We start from the raw sequence: 16,559 nt of genomic DNA, 5'->3' as shown, positions 1-16,559 counted from the left end.
TTCTTTAGTCATAAAAGCTGCTGTTGTTTTCGAAGTGTGGCTGCAAGAAGTTTGTCATCAACTACAAATCCTTGTGCCCCTAGCGGCACAGTGGTATATTTGCGAACTCACATCGCTAGAAACCGAATTTCGATACCTGTGGTGAGCAGAACAGAGATAGTCCATTGTTTAGTGTCGTTATTAACTGAAAACAAACAACAAATCTTTGTTTCTTACCTCGTTAATGGTAACCATGAGATATGCTCAGATTCACTGTTATGATTAGAGTTTTTTTTTTTGGTTTGGAGTGCAAGTTGGGAACTCGTTACTGTGCTAAGCTTTCTCTCGTGCCGATTATTAGGTTTCATTGAGAATATTAAAAGGTTCTTTTCTTCAAAACATCGCATCCCTTGTCTCTACATAGTTTAACAACAATCTATTGTTGTGAATATCTTTCCGTAGAAAGGCTGTTACAAAAATCTTCAGGCATGAATTTATCCGTGGTGAATGGTTTGAAATTTCTCATGAACAAAATATATATATATGTCCTCCGAGAATAATCTGAAAGCTTATGACGCTTAAAACCTAGTTTCAATATTTGTAGTGGACACAGCACAAACAGCCCATTGTTTGACATCCAATAACAACCAACAAACCAAACGAAATATACAGTCATGTGAAAAGGTTAGGACACCCTATGAAAACCTGTGTATTTTTGTAACATTTTTGGATATATAGATATTTAAGCTCAATTTTAACAATACTGAGAGATTTTCGGAATATAACTGAACAATTAAAACTGAAGAAAAAGACTTTTCAAGATCTTCTGTAAATGTAATTCTACAAAAATGCATATTCTAACTGAGGAAAAAGTTAGGACACCCTACCCCCTAATAGCTAGTGTTACCCCCTAAGAGGCTGAAATAACTGCAGTGAGACACTTCTTGTAGCCATCTACCAGTCTCTGACATTGGTCTGAAGAAAATTTGCCCCACTCCTCAATGTAGAATTCTTTCAGCTGTGAGATGTTTGAGGTTTGTTTTTTTTTGCATGTACAGCCCGTTTCAATGCTGTACCACAGCATCTCAATGGGATTAAGATCTGGGCTTTGACTTGACCATTCCAGGTCTCTCCATTTTTTAGTTTTCAGTTAGTCCTTGGTGGATTTACTGATATGTTTTGGGTAATTGTCATGTTGCAGAGTCCAGTTCCACTTCAGCTTTAATTTTCTTACAGATAGTCTCACATGATCCTCAAGCACCCTCTGATACACAGTAGAATTCATGGTGGATTCTATGATTGTGAGCTGTCCAGGTCCTGCTGCAGCAAAGCAGCCCCAAACCATGACACTTTCACCTCCATGCTTCACAGTTGGTTTGAGGTTCTTTTCCTGGAATGCTGTATTTGGTTTACACCAAACATGGCCTCTGTTCTGGTGTCCAAATAATTCAATTTTGGACTCATCTGTCCAAAGAACATTATTACAGAAGTCCTGGTCTTTGTCTACATTCTCTCTGGCAAACTTAACTCTGGCCTTGATGTTTCTCTTAGAGAGCAAAGGTTTCTTCGTTGCACACCTCCCATGCAAGTTAAACTTGTGCAGTCTCTTTCTAATTGTAGAGGCATGCACTTTCACATCAACAGTAGCCAGAGCCTACTGTAGGTCCTGTGATGACATGTTAGGATGTTTGGAGACCTCTTTTAGCATCTTGAGGTCTTCTCTCGGGGTGAACTTGCTTGGACGACCAGACCTGGGCATGTTGGCAGTTGTTTTGAAAGCCCTCCATTTGTTGACTATTTTCTGGACAGTGGAATGGCTGAATTCAAAATTTTTTTGGATCTTTTTAAATTCCTTACCAGACTCATAAACTGCTACAATTTTTTTCTGAAGGCCTCAGACAGCTCTTTTGCTTTCACCATGGTGCTCACTCTCACTTCAACAGTCAGGAGCACACAAACTAAATGTCTGAGGTTTAAATAGAGCAAGCCTCATTCAAAATGCTGAGTAACGATCTTCTAATCATGTGCACCTGGTGTGATACACCTGTATGTGAGTTGAGCCATTTTAAGTGGGAATAAATGTGGGGGTGTCCTAACTTTTCCTCAGTTTTTTGTAGAATTACATTTACAGAAGATCTTGAAAAGTCTTTTCTTCAGTTTTAATTGTTTAGTTATATTCCTATAGTCTCTCAGTATTGTTAAAATTGAGATTAAATATCTATATATCCAAAAATGTTACAAAAATACACAGGCTTTCATAGGGTGTCCTAACTTTTTCATATGACTGTATATAGGTGCTAGACATACCGATCATTTTTTAGTGGGACAGTGGTATGTCTGCGTAACTTACAACGCTAGAAACCGTGCTTCGATACTTGTAGTGGGCAGAGCATAGAGAACTCATTGGGTAGCTTTTTTCATAACTGTAACACAGTCGTGTCTATCGTAGCGCCACGATTCGTAACTTCAGTGTTATATCACTGCACTAGCGTATAGTAATTGTTGATACAAAGTGCAGTTAACCCTTTTTATTTGTATCTTTTATTTAATACATATCATCGATAGTCGTATTTAAGTTTTACCTCTTTAATAATTTTAAAAACTTATTATTGCCCTAGCAATAGTCAAAATAATATACACTTAACATGTGTAGTTTTTTCTTTCTTGCACAATGAAGTCTTTAATTTTATTCAGAAATACAGGAAATAGATAGCAAAAACAACAATTTTCTTTATAAAACTAATGATGGAGTAGAATCATTCTTCAGAAATGCAACTTAAATACTTTTGCAGGTAAATCCTGTTTTCCTTTTGAGGAACCGCTGTCTTAAAAAGAAAAACCCCTTGGAATAGGCTTAATAACCACAAGCATTTTTGTTACGTTGGCTTTACTTAGTCGGATTTTCACCAACTCTATTTTATATAAAATTATATATAAAGTATAATTAAAGTATTTTTCGTTACTTTGGTCTTTAATTGGCCAGTTATTAAACCCATTCTTTTTTTCCAAAATATTTAAAGTCATTCTATATATATATATATATATATTGCTGTCTGTTGAAGATTCTCAGGGAATTTCCAGACGAACTTCGAGGAGATGTTTCAATGCATTTAAACAAGGAAATGCTGTCACTTCCAATATTTGAACCAGCGCCTCAAGGGTGTTTAAAGCAGCTGTCACATCATATAAAAAGCAACTTCTGCGCCCCTGGAGAGTACCTGGTGCACACAGGAGACGCACTTAGTTATCTGTACCTTGTATGTAATGGTTCCATGGAAGTTCTTCAGAGTAACATGGTAGTTGCTATCTTAGGTAAGTAAGGATTCCAACCATAATAATCAAACCCGTTTCGTCTACAGATACATTCTTTCAACATATACTATTATTAACGAGAAGTGTAAATGTAACTATTCCCCAAAACAATGATATTTTCACGTAGGGTTTCACAAGGGATTTCTATCTGTTCATAGTTGCCTCTAACTTTGAGGCGATAGGCTAGAAAGAAAATATTTAGTCAACAGTACTGACTTCTTAGACTTCTATTACGTAAGAAAGAAGTGAGGGATAATCTTTAGAGTGCATTCACGACTCCAAAGTGCGGACCAAGTTTTTGCGACAACGGAACGCCACATAATTTGTGCACGTTGTATACTAGGCCACACCCGACTTTTCACTACTCAGTAGTTACAGATTAAATAAAACTTACATCAGTCTAACACTTAAAATAGTTTGATGAGGAAATTCATTCATTGTATGTTTAGTTTATGGCGAGATTGTTGTAAATTAAAACTCGTCTTTAGTGCACTTGTTATTAGTACGTTCCATGAAGCAAGTCATGAAAGACAAGCTAGAAACTAATGATATCACAAACGACTTAAATATTTTTTTAGTACAAGTTCTGGAGAAACATACTTAAAAAAGCGAAATTTGGAATTGCTTGTTAAAGATCAAATATTTTAGCCATGTTGTCCCAACACTTTATTTACTAATTACAATTTATAATGCCCCAGATGGACTGGGCTATCTTTTACTTCAGTTCACTTATCTGGATTATATTTTGGTTTTGGTAAACACCGAACAATATCTAATAATATATTCACCACACAACATTTATCATATCCAGTGCCGACGAAGCCTATCAGGCCAGCTGGGATACGACAAATATAGTAATTAACGAGACGCTGTTTATTTCGTCAGTTACTTGAACACGATTGGTTTAGATGCGAACTAAATTAAGTTATTAAGCTTCAATTTTTGTCAATCTTTTTAAAGTAATTAGACATGAGAATTAGATTTGGTATTTTTATTAACACTTCATTATGAGGTAGACCTCCTTTCTTCGGGAGTTAAGTATTAGCGATGTTTGTTTTCGCGCAAGACTTCATAAATCAGACAATCACATTATTTCAGCATTAGGCGTAAGTATTAGATGAGTTACTTATATTGTTGGGTTCTGCAGACAGGCAGGATAGTTTTTGTCAATTGTTTTATTCACAAACACTAGCAGGACATTGCTGCTGTAACACATTTTTATAATTTGTTTCGTGATTTTGAGATGAAAGATAAGAGCATTATTATGTCAAAATTAGTTCAAAATGAAAAATGATATATATTTTAAATTGGACCATTTTTCGAAAAGGGAAATGAGATTCTGATTAAGTATTATAAGCCTTTTTTTTTTTCTCTCCAAATTTTAAGTTTAAAGTAATATGGGTAAAATGTATAAAAACTAATAACTCGAATGGCGCTGTTTGCCCTCTGGATCTCTGTGTTACGATAAGAAATGTAATGGTAGAAATATCACACTGGATGTAGTTATAATTTAGAAAATATCTGCTGTGTCTAGGAAAAGGTGATTTGGTAGGTTGTGACATCACGATGGAAATGAGTGAGTCCAGCCTCAAGTCCACCAGTGATGTGAAAGCCTTGACCTATTGCGACCTGAAGAGCATCTATATTCCTGGACTGAGAGAAGTCCTGAAACTTTATCCTGAATTTGCAGAGAGTTTTACTCACGACATTCTTCTCGACTTAACATTTAACCTCAGGGAAGGAACTGATGAGGTAAACAAACGAAAGATTGTTTGAAATTACCAGTTGTTATACGAAGTATAGTTATAAGGAAATGTTAATAAAACACTTTGTTCTTTAGTTTCTATACTATTTTGTAAGAATATTTTAAATACAATACTTTGTTCTTTAGTTTCTATACTATTTTGCAAGAATATGTTAAACACAATATTTTATTCTTTAGTTTATATAATATGTTGTAAAAATATTTTAAGTACAATACTTTGATCTTTAGTTTTCATACTAGTTTGTAAACAATACTTCGTTCTTCAATTTCTGTACTGTGTTGTAAGTGTATGTTAAACATGATGCTTTGACCTTTCAGATTTAGACCTTTACTGATGATTAATAACAATTTATTACAACGATATTAATGGTTCTTTGTCGCTATTGGCTTTTCCCGGTCGATCGTTTTCTGCGTCTCTCGTGGCTGCATGCTGTTGTCAAATATTGTGATGTCCCTCCAGGACGAGCTTTTCTGAAGGACAGCAGTACATTTTCAACTACGTGAGAAACTTTCAGATATCATAAAAATCCATCCACAAAACTATTTACATTCTCTGCGTTATCGCATTGCTCCTACAGGCTATTTTATTACCATATGCAAATCGTTCTCATATGGTGTTAAGTTCCCATACGAATATATCACTGTATCGAACTTCTTAGTTTAAGGGCTGTTTTCGTATCTTGATCAAAATGTTCATTTTTGTCAGTCTCAGTAGAACAATTCATATTTCTTCTGATTCTATGAACCGAATTATAACACATCTTTTATTCTCTTCCTTAATACCAGTAAGTGTTATTTAGTCGAAACGTTGACCACATATTATCTAACAGTTGTTTTCGCTCTTTCTGTATTTCAAGGTAACTCGTTGTGCCTTCACAGAGTTATCACCCGTCATTATGAATATTATCTAACACATTACTTGTGAGGTTCGTAAGTCTGAAAGATTCTTTGTTTTAAACCATGAAATATATCCTGATTGTCGTATATCCACAGAGATTCTTAACGAAGGTAGTAAAATCTAAGCAATAAAATACAGAAAGTTTCGACTTTAACTGCATGCGAAACGGGAGCTGATCACGAGGTAGGAAACCATGAAGGTTTTCAAACCTAACCATCCCTAATTTGGAACTGCTGACTAGAAAAAGAGCAACCACTTGTCAGCACCCGCCGCCTCTTATGCGGCTACCCGTAACCAATTTCTCTCTTTCATTAAGCAGTTTGCGTGCTGGACTGTAATCGAACCTGCCTCTATATATAAAAACAAGTTTTTTTTTAAGTCAAGAAAATATCTTGTTGATACTATGGATATCGGGTAAGAAATATAATTACCAGTGTTTTGTATTTTTTGCATAATCATGTTGACTAGTAATTAAGGAAAGTAATAAACATAAAATTATACAAGTACGGCGTAAATTCACGTATTCACAGTTTTTTACAACGTCGTGATTACAGGTTTGTTATTTCGTTAGTTTTTTTTTGTGTGTAAGTATTTTTGATACAACTTGTCTGTCACTATTAAGTTAGGTTTAGAGTACATACCGTTTCTTTTTTTGTTCAGGCTTTTAACCAACTGGGCTTTAACTCTGAGAACATTTAAGAAATTTAAATAATCGGTTTTTAAGAACATGAATTTAATTTGCAGCTACCTTTTAAAGAAAGTTTGAAGTATTGGTTCTGGATGCGCGAGTTTTCTCTCTTACCTTGGAATGTAGATTTGGATTATAGTCAGTTTTCATGTTTCACAAAAACATATTTAACATTTTCGTCCTACTTCTCGAGAAACTGGTTGGAATGTAAGCTAACTTATTTTATAACTCACTAAACGTGTTCGACCCTTATCTGTTTCTTTTCTTTCTCACGAGGACGAAGTTATAAATGGAACATATTCTTCAGTTCTGCCGTCAATATCAGAGGACGACGAAAATGACGATAGTAATCAAGCTTCACCACTGCTGTCCCCGGCTCCTGGCACTCCTGTAAAGAAGAATACATGTCGTCCTTTTCAAAGGTATGTCGCTACGAGGCCCTATTTATCAACAAACTATTAAGTGCTATTTTAACAATTTACATCCAGATTGTTAAATCAGGCTTTAATCTTCATTGGTATAATTAAAAAACAACAACAAAAACATTTTGTTTTATCAACAGACTGTTAAAAGCACCTCGCATTGTTTCAACGTCTATTTAAACCTGTGTAATATTACTCAGCGTAACTTCTTATTAGTGTTATAAAGGAAGTATTATATGTAGCAGCTATGAAAGAATGTAGAGTAAGATCTGTAAAAGGGGAATTTAAAGTTGTGTTACGTAACAAACTAATAGCTAATCCCCATAATTGGATTAAACAAATTTATGTACAAAATTATCAAATATTTGTTTTCTATTGTTTGTAATGGTAAAACTCTTATGATAATGTATTGTGTAACGTACACATTTTTCAACTCTTTAGAGAAGAGGCGACTTGGGAAGGTAAGACTCGTAATACTTCGGATTTTCCTTTTCATCAAAATCGACGTTTATCAACTGATCGGTCACCATCAAAATACAGTGAACTAAGAACTGTGGCGACCCATCCTAATATTGGTAACTATCAACTTGTTTTTTTATTTATCTAGTCACACGTGGAAATGAATTAAAGTGTTTATATAAAACAAAATTAACTCCTGAGACATAGTTCTCAAGAGCTGTGATGATACATCAATGTATGAGGAATAGGTGACTGGTTTTAGATAAATTGAGAAATAGGTTACTATACTCTTCAAAAAAAGAAACGCAAAAGGCAAAATTTGAGACATATTGTTAACAAGTTTATTCCGGGTAGTTCTGTATGACATGTGTGAAACTTTGCACATTCACTGCTGAACATCCAAAGTCTGCAAAGGCGAAGTCCACGCTCACTAGTTGACGTTTAACGTCGCTCAACGTCAATAACGAGTATGACCCCCGTGAGCATCAATAACTGCTTGGCATCTCCTGCCCATGGAAGCGATAAGATGACGAATCACATCCTGTGGAATAGCTGTCCACTCAGCCTGCAAAGCTGCTGCAAGCTGAGGTAGAGTCTGCGGTTGAGGTTGTCGCCGTCGCAGACGTCGGTTCAACTCGTCCCAAAGATGTTCGATGGGGTTTAAATCTGGTGATCTGGAGGGCCAGGGAAGAACGTTGATGTTGTGGTGTCTCAAGAAGACAGTGGTGAGTTGGGCTGTGTGAGGACGGGCGTTGTTATGTTGAAAAATGTTGTTGACGTTCACCATGATGGGTTGCACATGGGGCCTAAAAATCTCGTCGACGGTTGCGTACGGTCTGATTGGAAATCCTACGCAGCCCTGGTATGGTTGAGGCAGTAGACGTCGCAGTGGTGGTCTTATCCCGAAGGTGACGTAACCGGATGTAGCGATCTTGTGCGGGCGTGGTCACACGAGGTCTGCCAGATCGTGGACGGTCACAAGTTGATCCATGTTGTTGGTGACGATTCCATAGCCTTGTGATGGTGCTTGGGTGGACATTCACAGCTCTGGCAACATCTGATCGATATTTGCCTGCTTCCAAGCGACCAATGGTGTTGTTGCGTTGTGCTTCAGTCAGTCTCGGCGTAACTGTATTGCGTAATGGTGTCTTAACATTGAGCTATGGAAACCGAGTACCCGTCACTTTTATAGGGATTTCGCACATGTTGCACTTGCAGAACATGCAGATCTCTCAAACAAATTTATTAGACACGAATGTGTTTTGGCGAAAAATCCGATGTTTTCCTCCGTTTTCAAAGTGCACAACTTTTATTGTCATTTTGGTCTGACAATCAGTGCCTTAACACGTGTAACATCACATACTCTGAGCTTGTAACGTTATTACATATATTTCTCTTTAAAATAACAAAAATGTCCCTTTTTCGTTTCTTTTTTTGAAGAGTATATTTTAGATGAACTAAGACATATGGATCGAAGAATATAATGAGTTCACACTTATATGAAAACAGTTGTCTTAATTAACCAGTAGGGGAATATAAAGCGTTTATCTTTCTCTCACTAAGACTTGAATAATATTTAGTATTTATGCAGCTGTCTCATTCTCCTGAGACGAACGAGTAAGAAAAGAAGACAGTTATTAATTCCATCTATGTTGATTGTATTAATGTATGACGTTTCGCAAAATTACAGGGCGGACGTTAGAGCTCTACGAACTGCGAGAGGAGCTAGAGATAACCAAAAACAACTTGGAGAAGTTAGATACACAGATGACTGCTCTCATAAAAAACGTGGCGATTTTGAGCAACGATGTCCGGGTAACGTTGACATTAGTACAAAGGTTTACTGGTCGAGCTACTAGTGGCTCCTTTCACGCCCATTATCGGGATTTTTCCCAGGATTGTTACGTTTCTAAGCCTTTCACTCAGTTTTCATCTCAACCACCTGGGATTTCCTTTACCCAGCTAGTAGCTGACAAGGAGATTCGTCTCCATGCCAACTCCAGAATAACACAGACAGATAATTATCTATTAAATGACTTATCAAACGAAGAAGGGGAGTATCAATCTCCGCCCCCAAATTCTGGCTACTCCTCTAGTTCTTCCAATGAGGAAAAGGCCCGCTTCGTAATCGGAAATGTTTCCTTTCTAGCAAAGGAAGAGGAGGAAATTATGTCCGACGACAGTGTCTTCAAGAACACAGGTTCAACCAACCACAGTGTTTCATCTTCCAAGAATGGTGTATTAGATTCGGAAACATCTAATTATCAAGCCGTTGATGTTATCGATGACAGGGGGCATAGAGACCACGTGAACAACGTCGATGAGGAACTTCCACCTCGTAGAACTCTGTCAACTGACCTCTGAACTTTACACTTATTCTTATAAATCCTGATAACAACTTCTGAAATGTAGGCTTGTTTTAAAGTTTTGTATTCTCGTAATAGACAATACAGAAATTATTCATTATTAGCAGACTGCCTCCTGGTGAAAGTCGAAAGAAATAACATTTTCTTCATATTATTCTGATATAAATATATATATATATATTGAGAGAGAAAACAAGTCCATCAGTGAAAAAAATTATCAGATACCCTAAGAAGACGTAAAAGTGAAGTAATTATCTAGTATTATAACTGTACTGTTAATTATTGACATAAGCTATTTTTATGGTCGTAGTTAAACGTTTGTTACACTGCTTAAGTGAGTAAAATTACGTATTAATTTTAAACTTAACTCTCCAAAAAAAAAAAAAAAACACAGTTGTGTGAAAGGAGTTCAATTAAATTAGTTTCTTAACCAAAAATCTTCTTCGACTGATAATTATTTGGGTAGTTAAAGAATAAAATTCTGCATTAAGACCCAATTAAGCGAAAAACAAATTGAAGTTATATTACATGATTCATAATTTTCCGACTAGGCTTTGGTCCAAACAACTGACGACCTTACACAAATCCCTGTAGCTCAAATATTAATCAAAGCCAAGGTTAATCTCATTCCTTGACTAAGATTTTGTTCTAGGTGAAAATCAACTGGTTAATTGTTCTTAGGAAAATTGTGAGAATGAATATAATGTAATCCAGAACCCAAGAGCTTCTAGGGTTTTATTTAGCATATTCTCTCGCTCCTTTCCCATTTTTAATTTGTCTCATACACCTCTGCGAGAGTCTCCTGGAATGATCGGGAAGTTACGGAAAACCACAATAGGTGGAGAAAGATTTCAATGTTTGATATTACTTTTTATGGTAAAAGAAATGGTTTATGTTTTGTTTTCTTAATGCGCTTTTACAAGTAACTCAAAATTACGTTGATTTGTGATGAATAGGTTTTCGTCACAGCAACAGACTGTAAACTGTGAAAATACTGATTATTAGATGAAGCACTTATTAATCATAACATAAGATTCGTGATTTAACAAACTGGTTACGAGATTTTATCTCCATCGTTTGTTATACATCTGTACCTCACAGCTTGAAATTATATACTTTGTGCGATTATGTATGGCGTACTCTAACAGAGTATTGACGTATCATGTACAAAATAAAAATGAGGGGTGCGTCGTGAAAACAACAACAATAAACACTCTTTATTTTCATTCCAATCTCTTAGATACAGCAGTTGGTAGCTATCAAATCATTTATTAATGTCTCACTACTCGTTCATTTCTAACGACAGCTTGTGAAGTGTGTGTGTCCACGTGTTTACAATAAGTAACATGCAAAACATACGAAAATAAACTGCAAAATAAATATGTTTTCAACAATAAACTGTATTATAGTTATTACCTGAGGAGGCTTTCAGTGGTACAGTGGTAACTCTGTGGTTTTATACAGCGAGAAACCGGGTTTCGATACCCGTGGGGAGCCGCGTATAAAGTTTTGTGTTCAGTGACCGAAGGACGTTGAAAAACTTTTCTCCTACATTATATTCGTGAAATTTAATACTATCATACACACCAAATGTAATAGAACTAAATTATGCTTTGTCGCGATAGGATAATGCTACTTCCCATATTATTCGTTGCGGCAGAATAATACTATTCCTCATATTATTTGTTGTCGCAGGATAATACTATTCCCCAAATATTTTGTTGTGGTAGGATAATACTATTCTCCGTATTATTTGTCGTGGTAGGATAATACTATTCTCCATATTATTTGTTGTGGTAGGATAATACTATTCCCTATATTATTTGTTGTGGCAGAATAATACTATTCCCTATATTATTTGTTGTGGTAGGATAATACTATTCCCCATATTATTTGTTGTGGTAGGATAATACCATTCTCCATATTATTTGTTGTGGTAGGATAATACCATTCTCCATATTATTTGTTGTGGTAGGATAATACTATTCCCCATATTATTTGTTGCGATAGGATAATACTATTTCCCATATTATTCGTTATGCAACATCTACAGTTCAAAAGTACAGTTCAACACTCTTACAATATTAGTGTGTGTATTTAATTACCTTAATTTGATATGTGGACATAGAGGGTATAAATTCCCCTTTCTTTACGAATACCCCTCGTAATATCAAAGTTATTATGGTGAAAGATTGGAAAGGAATGCAACGTGAAACTTGTAGTAATTTTGTATTTAATTCTAATGTCTCAGTGGCTTGGCATGGTCGGATGGTTAGGACGTTTAACTCGCAATATGTGGATTGTGGGTTTGAATCCCTCTCACTAAACATGTTTGTCCTTTCAGCCATAAGAACGTTATAATTTAACGGTCAGTTTCACTATTCGTTGGTGTAAGAGTAGCCCAGTAGGTAGCGATACGTGGTGCTGACTAGAAGCCTTTCTTCCACTCTTTCATTGCTAAATCATCAGTATCTACATGGAGCGGAAGGGGACGTTACCAATAAATTACTGGTGAAGCACCACTGAGGTCGTAGAGATTAGTGAGAAATAATTATTTTAAATTTTATTCAATGGTAAAAAGGGCAGTACGATTATTAGTACAGTTGGAGTGTTGAGTTTACTAAAACAGAGTCAATGAAAATATTTTATTTTAGTTTAGGTTTCACCTGAGTCACAAATCATTAACCCTATTTTCTCTCGACTTTATTCACAACACTGCATTTTCAGCCTCCACCGTTACATTAGGCACTGACAACAGTTGTATTACCTTTGTTGAAGACGACGAATACTTGCGACACATCCTCGAGTGCTCGAGAATTTATGTATTTTCTACAACCCACTGTTGAAGTAGAAATATAAAGAAAAGGAACACCTGGTGTAATTTGAGAATGGTGCAAACTTGGATAAAGAATATACGATTGAACTAAATTAAATTAGGGTAAAGAAAGAGACAAAAGCGCGGTGACATCTGGCGACAATGAGGGGAAACAACATTCGAACTAAAAACAAAACACAGAGAAACAGTCAAGTTAGCAAAATAACTGAAGAAAGGAAGAAAACCTCCAGAGAAAGTTCTGTTGGTGGTAAGCGTTTAGGGAGTACATGAACAGAACAATCTATTCATGACGAGAAATTGAACTCATAGAAGAGATCTGATTTTGTAAAGGTCATGTAAATTATTAAATTTCGGAGGTGGACAATTAAGAATGAGTTATAAATATGGCCTAGACTGCTAGAAAAGCACAAAGGAAGGAAAATGGAAGGAAACAGAAGTCTGAAGTATGGTTTGTGAGATGTGTACTTAATATTCGTGGCAGAAGAATCTATGTAGGTTATAAATAACCAGTTTGAGTATGAAGACGTCAGAAGGAACAATTTAGGTAGAGAATGTAAGCACAAGAAAGCGGTTCGTTAATGTTAAACGATGCTGAGTGTCCTGAGAAGTCAGGTCAGGGTATAGAAATTTCCTTAGGAGATAGATTCTAACAGAAGACCGTGGGCGCGTGTCTTATTCTTCATGGCTTATTACGTAATAAAGAAAAATTGTATTTGACAATGAATGGAAGAGCAGTGGTTGTTAAAGCTCTGTGAAATTTTCTTAGAGTATCTTTATTTTTATATTTTTCCATTTGGGAGCTGAAAGTACCAACGAACACGTCTTGACACAAGGAAATAAAGCACAAAGCAGGAGATACTGAGACAGCTAACAGAACATACAAGGAGATACAAAAAAGAAAATAAATTCCAAGTAAGATAGTGGAGTTAATATAAAACTTTATAAACGGTTATAATCTGGTGGGAAACGACAGCATTGACAGATAAATTAAAACGTCTGATTTCAGTTAAAAACGAGACAAGAAGCATTCCTCACATTACCTTCGGAGGGTTACTGATGTATGTTCATTCATTTTGGAGGATAGCGATGGATTTTACCGATGACAGATACGCTTATGAAAATAAAGAAACGGTTGAGAGTTATTTAAACTGTAAAGCAAACACCAACTGAATAAGATTCAACACACATCCGACAATAATATGATGTTAATTATACATTGTTTAAGTAAGTGGCAAACGTGTTCTTAACGTACTCTGAATGTTTTACTTATTGTTCTCAGTACAATGTACGGAAGCAAAAAACAGTAAAACTGGAAGATTTAGCTGAAAATGTGAAACTCAAAGGTGAAGATCTGACGGAAACATTACAGAATGAAACTCTAGACTCAAATATTCACAGATTATACCACAAAAGGAAACTAGTACCGTATTAGTTCAATTTAAAAACAGTCTTAGTTATTACTTTAATCAATCAAGGGATACTACTAATAATTGAAAAACCTTCAGTGTTTATTATTACTTCATTCAACTAAATATAGCTTACATTCAAAAATTTCTCAATTTATATTGTTACTTTATTCAACTAAGTGTAACTATTAAAAATTTTAAAACCGCCCAATTTTGGGTATTACATTATTCAACCAAATGTAACTATTCACATTTAAAAACGCTCAATCTTGGTTATTACATTGTTCAACCAAATGTAACTATGCACATTTTTAAAACCGCCCAATCTTGATTATTACATTGTTCAACCAAATGTAACTATGCACATTTTTAAAACCGCCCAATCTTGATTATTACATTGTTCAACCATATGTAACTATGCACATTTTTAAAACCGCCCAATCTTGATTATTACATTGTTCAACCAAATGTAACTATGCACATTTTTAAAACCGCCCAATTTTGATTATTACATTGTTCAACCAAATGTATCTATTCACATTTTAAAAACCTCACAATCTTGGTTATTGCATTATTCAACCAAGTGTAACTATTCACCATTATGTATGCTGGCTTAATCAAAGTTCCGATACAACTAGTTTCACAAGCTCTAAATACGAAATGAGCGTAAAGTCCAGATTTGTATGAATGTCTGATAAATATTCCCTTCATAATTGTTAATTTTATATCAAACTATCTAAATGAAAATCAAAACTGAATGATTTTGATGTCTTTATTAATTTTTCTACCTAGCAACTATAAAAGCCCGTCGCTGTATTTTTTACATCTAAAAATAAGAAATAAGTTGTTAATATTAACTCTATAGTTTCATAACGCTAAAAATATAGTTTCGATATCCATGGTTGGCAGAGCACAGTTACTCTACTGCTTTAGCTTTGCGCTTAATAACAAATAAACTAATACTAGCATATCTTTTACTGTTAAGCGGACTACTTATGACTGGCTATTTTTCAGTGGATGTGGATTTAGAATTAATAAGTTTAGAAGCCAGTATATTTCCTCGAATGTAATCTAATTGTTACAAGTTTTGTACCTTCCGTTTTTAAGTTTAATCGAATTTACAGAATTAAGGTTCATTATACACTTGTTATACCAATATATAATTTAAAATTTAACTTAATATTACATTAAATTAATTCATACCTAGTTTATGTGGGAACATAACCAAGGAATACCGAAGCATAAATGTTACCATAATCCATTTTCATAAGTTATAGTTTTGTGGTACACGTGTGTGTGATACATACCATGTTTTCTACTTTCTGTAGAGGTGGAGAGATCTTCAAATTTATTATACTTGATTAACGTTCTTACTGTAATGACGGGACCACGAAACTGCTTAGCTTTATCTTATTCTAATCTCTTTGACCTTTGTTGTGTAGCAAGTAGTCTTTTCTCTGCTCGCATTGACATTTCAATATTGAATATAGAATCCAGATTGAACAGTTTACCATTGAAATATCCTTAGCTGGCCAATTATGACCTTCACTGAAGTGACGCCATCCACTGGGTAAAGAAAGCGAGTTTATATTCTATATTCGAGCGCGCTATCTTAGGTTATACTAGACGATCGGCAAAAAAACGCGCTACTTTAACGATCTGATAACTTATTTTTGCAACATCAATTTTAAGAGAAAGATGGCTGAAAAGTTAAGCACAAACTATCTAGTGGAGAAGCACTGCTCCATCGTATGCCAGGGCACGTGAGCTGTATCGGTGCTTTCGATTAATCTGTACAATAAATATTTTTAATTGCCCTACAAGTAAAATTCTTTAATCTTTCAGTTATTTTCTTAAAGAAAATTTCAGTGAACCTATTACAAACACTCTCAGTAGTCCTGGACAAAGCTATTGTTATTATGGTTCCATACATCTCTTACTCGTACTTACAGGGAAATAAGTTGTCTGAGAATACCGAACACGATCTATATAAGGGCGTGTTAAAAAGAAGTGAGCTGCTCTTACAGGCAGAATATGATCACAAATAGAAATTAAGAGTGATTACTTATTACAAAGATAGTGTTTTGTACTTATTGTTAATATTGTTGGCAGTGGGATAGTCCTCAAAAGTAAGCATTCACTTGTAATTATTATTTAAATGCTCAGTTGTCTTTGTTAAGCAAAGAAATATATAGGATCCAACAATACATGGTCAAGTCACCGACTATAGTAAAATAATTTATTTATTAACACAAGGAAATTCATGAAGTACAACTCACCAGAGTGCAATATAGAAGTTAGCGTTTTCTCTGCGATATATAGATGCGAATGATAAAATTTAGTTAAGGATTCTTATAGCGAAAGCTCACCCATCTTCTTCTATTTAGCCAATAAGCTTGTTCAAATTTCTAATGCGGCTTGGCGTGGC

At 35.1% G+C, this 16,559-nt stretch overlaps 1 protein-coding gene across 1 annotated transcript in view; it reads left to right on the top strand.

Moving 5' to 3' along the window:
* LOC143255904 (voltage-gated delayed rectifier potassium channel KCNH8-like) overlaps positions 1-9,992 on the top strand; it is a 54,890-nt gene extending 44,898 nt beyond the window's left edge. The window contains exons 11-15 of the mRNA XM_076512299.1: positions 3,042-3,291; positions 4,826-5,043; positions 6,919-7,064; positions 7,506-7,639; positions 9,214-9,992. Coding sequence (XP_076368414.1) covers positions 3,042-3,291; positions 4,826-5,043; positions 6,919-7,064; positions 7,506-7,639; positions 9,214-9,887 — 1,422 coding nt within the window. The 3' untranslated portion in view covers positions 9,888-9,992. The remainder of the gene's footprint in view (positions 1-3,041; positions 3,292-4,825; positions 5,044-6,918; positions 7,065-7,505; positions 7,640-9,213) is intronic.
* Positions 9,993-16,559: the final 6,567 nt, after the last annotated feature.

Source organism: Tachypleus tridentatus, chromosome 7, assembly GCF_004210375.1.
Source record: "Tachypleus tridentatus isolate NWPU-2018 chromosome 7, ASM421037v1, whole genome shotgun sequence".
Taxonomy (NCBI): Eukaryota; Metazoa; Arthropoda; class Merostomata; order Xiphosura; family Limulidae; genus Tachypleus; species Tachypleus tridentatus.
Note: the sequence above shows the minus strand (reverse complement) of the source record. Positions and strands in the feature narration are given on the sequence as shown.